This window comes from Photinus pyralis, unplaced genomic scaffold, assembly GCF_008802855.1.
Source record: "Photinus pyralis isolate 1611_PpyrPB1 unplaced genomic scaffold, Ppyr1.3 Ppyr1.4_LG10, whole genome shotgun sequence".
Lineage (NCBI taxonomy): Eukaryota > Metazoa > Arthropoda > Insecta > Coleoptera > Lampyridae > Photinus > Photinus pyralis.
In genome coordinates, this window is record NW_022170250.1 from 4,084,705 (window position 1) to 4,093,141 (window position 8,437).

Genomic DNA, 8,437 nt, shown 5'->3' on the forward strand with positions numbered 1-8,437 from the left:
AAATTGGAAAAGATTTAAAACGAAATTTGGTTTCGAAATATTTTTGTGGGTGATGGGAAAAGACCCTCTCGACGATTATGTTCTCCTGGTAGCCAGACAAAATTTTAAATGAATTTTCTGATTGACACTTCGTGTATTAGGAGCTGAAACATCTCCTCCCACTTTATAACCTTCTGATACCAAATTGGAAAAGATTTAAAACGAAATTTGGCTTCGAAATGTTTTTGTGGGTGATGGGAAAATACCTCCTCGACTATTATGTTCTCCTGGTAGCCAGACAAAATTTTAAATGAATTTTCTAATTGTCACTTCGTGTATTAGGAGCTGAAACACCTCCTCGCACATTATAACCTCCTGCTACCAAATTGGAAAATATTTAAAACGAAATTTGGCTTCGAAATATTTTTGTGGGCGATGGGGAAAGATATCCACAACTATTATGTTCTCCTGATAGCCAGACAAAATTTTACAAAAATTTTCTGATTGGCACTTCGTGTATTAGGAGCTGAAACGTCTCCTCCCACTTTATAACCTTCTGATACCAAATTGGAAAAGATTTAAAACGAAATTTGGCTTCGAAATGTTTTTGTGGGTGATAGGAAAAGACCTCCACAACTATTATGTTCTCCTGGTAGCCAGACAAAATTTTACAAGAATTTTCTGATTGGCACTTCGTGTATTAGGAGCTGAAACACCTCCACGCACATTATAACCTCCTGATACCAAATTGGAAAATATTTAAAACGAAATTTGGCTACGAAATATTTTTGTGGGCGATGGGACAAGATATCCACAACTATTATGTTCTCCTGGTAGCCAGACACAATTTTAAATGAATTTTCTAATTGTCACTTCGTGTATTAGGAGCTGAAACATCTCCTCCCACTTTATAACCTCCTGATACCAAATTGGAAAAGATTTAAAACGAAATTTGGTTTCGAAATATTTTTGTGGGTGATGGGAAAAGACCCTCTCGACGATTATGCTCTCCTGGTAGCCAGACAAAATTTTAAATGAATTTTCTGATTGACACTTCGTGTATTAGGAGCTGAAACATCTCCTCGCACATTATAGCCTCCTGATACCAAATTGGGAAAGATTTAAAACGAAATTTGGTTTCGAAATATTTTTGTGGGTGATGGGAAAAGACCCTCTCGACGATTATGTTCTCCTGGTAGCCAGACAAAATTTTAAATGAATTTTCTGATTGACACTTCGTGACACTTCGTGGATTAGGAACTAAGACTCGATACACCCGTTTCTATTATCTCTACTTCCCTAATGGCTGTCTTTGGAAGACAAGTAATCGAATTGTAGTATACTGGGGAGTATTCGATATCCCCCAGACCCCCTCCGGTACTACGTTTTCCCACGAAAGCGCATGCTCTTCAGAACATTAACTATAGTTTTGTGAATGGACAATGTAACACAATACCGGGGCGGTCTGGGTGGTATGGAATACACATCAGAAAACCCCCCAGTAAACTAAAACTCCATAGTAAAGCTCCATAGTCCTTTCTCTAGCACGCTAGACAATTATCGAAAATTCGTATAATGGAGAGTATTCCATACCCCACAGATTACCCCGGTACCGCATTTTCCCACAAGGGCGCTTTCTCTTCGGACCATTAATTATAGTTTTTGAAAATAGACGGGCCGGGGGTTATGGAATACTCCCCAAAATACAAAAAATGTTCGATAACTGTTTTCCAAAGACCGCCATGAGGTAATAGAGAAGGAGGTATGGAGTTATAGTTTACTGGGAGTGTTTCTGGGTGGTATTTAAACCCCCCCCCCTGCAATTTCCACAATATAGTAAGACTCGATACTCCATTCTCTACTATCTCCACCATGGTGGTCTTTGGAAAACAGTTACAGAATGTTCGTATAATGTTGGGGGGGGGGGGGGTCTGAATTACATACATATGCTCTCAATCTTCGGAAGCCAGCCGCAGGAACCGTCAACTCGCTCAGGGTTGGAAAACAAAATGAGAACTTGAGATCTTCCACAACGGTAGTTCGTTCTGGCCATATGACCTTTTAAACTTCCTTGCACTTACGCCAGCCGCTTCATTTTAATATTAAATCTCCTCCACGATCCGTTGACCCATTTCACAAAAGGCCGCTCGTTATCGAAAGATATGTCAAAGGTGTCGGCACTCGCAGGTAAATGTAACAAATTAACCAGTTTCGTATGCACAACGATGCAACCAGCCGAACGATAAGAAAGAAAAAAGCGCAATTAAAATCCTCACTGTAGGAGTTATAGGTGAATCCGTCCTAATTACTGCCGAATCCCCGAATCCAATCGCCAGAGATAATAAATACGGATGATGGCAATTAAAATTCCATGCGTCCTAAGTTACGCTGTCAGCAGTTTGCGAAAACAATCTGCTACTACTGCGCGGTAAAATTGCGTGGTTAATTTCCACAGTAGAGGGAGTCATCTATTCGTAATCTACGAGGTTTTTTCAATAAGTACATATACCGTAAACAATAATAATTCTTAGTAGTGAAGAAAACAAATCTTTACACATTAATTATAGTGAGATGACAGTCTAGCATAGTACTGGGGTGGTCTAGAGGCTGTGGAAGAACGCCCCCCTCTCCCTATCAATAACCCCCAAAAAGCTAAGGCGCGATGCCTCTTTTTCTATTATCTCTAGCGTCCTCATGGCGGTCTTTGGAAAACAGTTATCGAATGGTTCATATTCTGAGAGGTATTCCATAAACCCCCCCCCCCTCTCCCACAACCCCTCGGCTTGATTTCAAAACATAAAATTATAGTTTTGTGAGTGGACATATTATACCGGTGGTTAAGGGGGTAGGGAATATCCCCCAGCAAACTAAGACTCGATACTTATTTCTCTATTATTTCTTTTTCAACATTTTCTTACCAATTTTTAATAATTTGGGATCATTTTCCAAAATGTTATAAGGATTTTCAAAATTTTTATAAATTTTTAATACATTTCCAATATGTTTCCTGCGCTTTTCCAAAGTTTCCCAAAGTTAAATGATCTTTTAACATTTCAGGCATCTTTCCACTAAGGCTTCAGATACAAATTTTGATATTGCAATGTGTACTTCTGCACTCCTGACACAATCAGTTACTGCTGAAGTGCTTGAGTCAGGAAAACGTAATAGTTTTCTTATCAGGAAAACACGCACAATTCCACCAGTCGGTTCTGCACCTTTGGTCCAATGACTTTGTGCTGAATTGTAGTATTAGGAAAGTATAAACGACCATGCTCTATTAAAGAATTTGAAAATACCACCTGTCGCATCACAGGTTTAGACAGTTATTTATAGTCAAGTATAAGGAGATAGAGGCAATAATAGCCATTTCAACTCGGAGTTCGAATGCCACAGGTTGGTATCAGGAGACCATGAAAATGACTTCTGTCACAATTTCAGCTTTCGACCTAATTGTGGCGCCGTGCGCTTAAAATATTATCCGTTTGCCCAACATGCACATGGTGACAGTTTTTGCAAGTAATTTTAACTACACCCACGCATCTATTGTTACATTTTATTGTATTGTCTATTTAAAAGCGTGGGAGTAACAATAAATCTATTTATACAAATTAGAAAGTTCCCGTTTGATCAAGTTTATTATTGGCGCAAAACTGCGTAACGCATTTAAATAATAATAATTTGTGTTGCACAAGCTGTTGATCCAAAAAAAGATGTCACGCTCCGATTTTACTATCATCGTATTCAGTCTGAATTTAGATTGATTGGTATTCGCGTGGTCGGTAAAGTAGGTAAGTGCAGCATCGAGTAAGTGTCTAAAAAGTGGTTTAATTAGAGACGGTGTAATTACGAAAATGCTCAGATGCATAGTCGTGGCATCTTTGGTCGGGCTTGTTATCTCAGAGTACAAAGGTTGTCGAAGTTATGAAACGCAAACGATATGTAGACAAGTTCACGACGTCCAATTTCTTCGCGATAGCTTGAAACAGAATACAACGGGAAGCTCCATCCACTTGGTGCACTGCAATATAGATGTAATCCCAGCGGATCTCTTCCCCAAGAATGTCACGCAGCTGAAGATCGACGATAGCAAAATCGTTGGCATTGAACGGGGGGCCTTTGCCGGCCTCGACAAGTTACACGAGCTGACCATCTTCTCGAATTTGATACCAACCTTACAGTCTGGGGTTTTTGAAAGGTCGACTCAGCTAAAAACCATCAGTATCTTCTACACGCACCTGGAAAATTTGGAAAAGGGGACGTTCGTTGGGCTCCACCACCTCCAAGAGCTCGACCTGTCCCACAACAACCTCAAGACCTTGGTCGATGGCGTTTTTCAAGACCTGAAGGCCTTGCAGATCTTGGATCTTCAGGCCAATCGACTAATGTTCATGCGAGAGGGATGCTTCAAAGGTCTACACGCGCTAAAACACCTATACTTGTCTCGCAACCAAATTCACTATTTACCCGCCAACATCTTTCAGCAAGTCACCCACTTGGAAGAACTCCACTTGAACTACAACAAACTGGACGGTTTGCAAGAAGCGTACTTCACCGGTTTGGGCCGCCTGGCGAAGCTGTACCTGAAGAACAACATCATCACGCAAGTAAGACGAGGCAGCTTCAGCAACCTGCAGGGCCTGAAACACCTCGACCTAACCTTTAACAGAATCGGAGTCTTCGATCCGAAAGCCTTCGAGGGCTTGCACATATTGGAAACGCTAACGGCGGGGAATAACGACTTTGAGGTTATCTTTAATGGGACCTTCGACCTCGATTATCTATCCTATCTCAGTCTCGAGTACAGCAATCTTGAGCGCATCGAAAAGAGCACCTTCGGCACCCTCCCCAGCTTGCAACACCTAAATTTGGGCAACTGCATCGTCAATCACATCGCGAGCGGAAGCTTCGGCCGACTGCCCAACTTGCGACGCCTCAACCTGGACAACAACAACCTCGCGCAAATCGACAACCTCACCTTCGGCGGGCTCGACAAGCTGACCGAGCTGCGACTGTCCGGCAATCGCCTGAACGCGCTCAAACCGAACACATTCAAGCACCTCGTCGCTCTACAGGAGCTGCGGCTCACCGGCAATCGGCTCGTCAACCTCGAGATCGGCATGTTCAGCGGACTGACGCTCCTCAAGGCGCTACACTTGGACAGCAACCAGATCGCGCGACTGCCCTCCGGCGTCTTCCAGAACATGCCGAACTTGGAGGTCCTCTCCTTGGCGAACAACGCGATACGCAACGTGGATAAAAACTCATTCGGCGGCCTGGTGAACATCCAAGAGCTGAATTTGATCGACAACCCGATCGAGTTCGTCGACGGGGATGCGTTTTTCGGATTCAAAAGGTTCAAGTTGATGATAAGCGAGGTGAATTTGACGCGCTCGACTTTGGAGGAGATCTCGTCGCAGGACCGGATCGATTTTCATTTTAATGTCGATAAATTATAAAAAGCCGAGCTTTAAATATAGGATTAATGCTAAAGAAACAAACCCATGACCCTTTAAGCGCTTGGGCCCAAAAACAGGCACACACTGGGTGAATTTTAAATTGTTAGGCTTGTATGGACTCAAATCATGACTTTCGTGACTCCTTTGGTCCAAAAATGTTAGAAATTCGATATTTTTTGGCGCCAAAACCCAAAATTTGAACCTTTTAGACCTTCGCAACCTATAATTTTGTGTACCCATGACCTTTAAAGTGCATGGGCCTAACAACGGGTCCAAATTTGCTACACATGAATGAATTTTAAAATTTTGAAACTTGTGAAATCAGAATTTGCGTAACTCCTGTGGTGAAAAATTATAGAAATATGATATTTTTTGGCGACGAAACCTAAAATTTAAGCCTTTTAGGCCTTCACAACCTATAATTTTGTGCACCCATGACCTTTGAAGTGCATGGGCCCAGCAACGGGCCCAAATTTGCTACTGATTAGAGAATTTTAATTTGTTTAACTTGTATGTACTTAAATCAGAATTTGCGTAACTCCTGTGGTGAAAAATTATAGAAATATGATATTTTTTGGCGACGAAACCTAAAATTTAAGCCTTTTAGGCCTTCACAACCTATAATTTTGTGCACCCATGACCTTTGAAGTGCATGGGCCCAGCAACGGGCCCAAATTTGCTACTGATTAGAGAATTTTAATTTGTTTAACTTGTATGTACTTAAATCAGAATTTTCGTGACTCCTGTGGTCCAAAAATGATAGAAATTTGATGTTTTTTGGCGACGAAACCTAAAATTTGAACCTTCTAGGCCTGGACCCAAAAACTGGCACCCAGTTGCCATCAATACGGGAATTTACTTTATTTATTTACCTTTAACAAAATAATAAATATAACAGTGTTGGAATGGATTAATTTATACCATTAATGATTACTTATCACTCACAATGTATAACATAACACGAGCGAGAGTACAATTCTTATACAGCAAATGCCCATCTTTCTTGAAAGTTCTCGAACGCTTCTGAACGTGCCCGAATATTTGAAAATTTTCTCGAACAAACACATCATATTTCCCGGAAAGGATGCCCTTTGAATTTTTTTTCGAAATTGGTTTCTATTCTAGACTATAACTTTTGATTGAGAAGTCTGATCGAAAAAGTACGAATTGATTTGGATTCTACGCACCCAAATTAATAAGAAAAGGTGTTTTCCCGAGAAATTTTGGTGTAGTCGATTTTTGGTAAAAAAGGAAGGTTATACACTGCCTTTTTTTGAGCCCCGAAAAAAAATTGTCTCAGATCGACCCGGAAAAAAATTTTCTTATAGAATGTGGCCTGTAGAATCCATAATTTCAAACAGTTCCAAGATTGGGCTACTAGTTCAAAAGTTACAGCTCTTTGAATTTTTTTCGAAATTGGTTTCTAGTCTATAACTTTTGATTGAGAAGTCTGATCGAAAAAGTACGAATTGATTTGGATTCTACGCACTCAAATTAATAAGAAAAAGTGTTTTCCCGAGAAATTTTGGTGTAGTCGATTTTTGGTAAAAAAGGAAGGTTATACACTGCCTTTTTTTGAGCCCCGAAAAAAAAATTGTCTCAGATCGACCCGGGAAAAAAATTTTCTTATAGAATGTGGCCTGTAGAATCCATAATTTCAAACAGTTCCAAGATTGGGCTACTAGTTCAAAAGTTACAGCCCTTTGAATTTTTTTCGAAATTGGTTTCTAGTCTATAACTTTTGATTGAGAAGTCTGATCGAAAAAGTACGAATTGTTTTGGATTCTACGCACCAAAATTAATAAGAAAAAGTGTTTTCCCGAGAAATTTTGGTGTAGTCGATTTTTGGTAAAAAAGGAAGGTTATACACTGCCTTTTTTTGAGGCCCGAAAAAAAATTGTCTCAGATCGACCCGGAAAAAAATTTTCTTATAGAATGTGGCCTGTAGAATCCATAATTTCAAACAGTTCCAAGATTGGGCTACTAGTTCAAAAGTTACAGCCCTTTGAATTTTTTTTCGAAATTGGTTTCTAGTCTATAACTTTTGATTGAGAAGTCTGATCGAAAAAGTACGAATTGATTTGGATTCTACGCACCCAAATTGATAAGAAAAAGTGTTTTCCCGAGAAATTTTGGTGTAGTCGATTTTTGGTAAAAAAGGAAGGTTATACACTGCCTTTTTTTGAGGCCCGAGAAAAAATTTGTCTCAGATCGACCCGGAAAAAATTTTTTTTATAGAATGTGGCCTGTAGATCCCATAATTTCGAACAGTTCCAAGATTGGGCTACTAGTTCAAAAGTTACAGCCCTTTGAATTTTCTTTCGAAATTGGTTTCTAGTCTATAATTTTTGATTGAGAAGTCTGATCGAAAAAGTACGAATTGTTTTGGATTCTACGCACCAAAATTAATAAGAAAAATTGTTTTCCCGAGAAATTTTGGTGTAGTCGATTTTTGGTAAAAAAGGAAGGCTAAACACTGCCTTTTTTTTGGCTTGAAAGAAAATTGTCTCAGATCGATCCGGAAAATAATTTCTCTTATAGAATGTGGCCTGTAGAATCCATAATTTCAAACAGTTCCAAGATTGGGCTACTAGTTCAAAAGTTACAGCCCTTTGAATTTTCTTTCGAAATTGGTTTCTAGTCTATAACTTTTGATTGAGAAGTCTGATCGAAAAAGTACGAATTGTTTTGGATTCTACGCACCAAAATTAATAAGAAAAAGTGTTTTCCCGAGAAATTTTGGTGCAGTCGATTTTTGGTAAAAAAGGAAGGTTATACACTGCCTTTTTTTGAGCCCCGAAAAAAAAATTGTCTCAGATCGACCCGGAAAAAAATTTCTTATAGAATGTGGCCTGTAGAATCCATAATTTCAAACAGTTCCAAGATTGGGCTACTAGTTCAAAAGTTACAGCCATTTGAATTTTCTTATGGTGGAGATCATGCAAGAATGACTCCTTACTCATACTTATATTTTATAGTATTTTATTTGAATTTGCATTTTT

General features: G+C 39.5%; 1 protein-coding gene across 1 annotated transcript; it reads left to right on the plus strand.

The window, feature by feature from the left end:
• Positions 1-3,629: 3,629 nt before the first annotated feature.
• On the plus strand, positions 3,630-5,473 carry LOC116162518 (insulin-like growth factor-binding protein complex acid labile subunit). Its single transcript, XM_031476151.1, has 2 exons — positions 3,630-3,763; positions 3,812-5,473. The coding sequence occupies exon 2, from the start codon at positions 3,831-3,833 to the stop codon at positions 5,433-5,435; it is 1,605 nt and encodes a 534-aa protein (XP_031332011.1). The 5' UTR covers positions 3,630-3,763; positions 3,812-3,830; the 3' UTR covers positions 5,436-5,473.
• Positions 5,474-8,437: the final 2,964 nt, after the last annotated feature.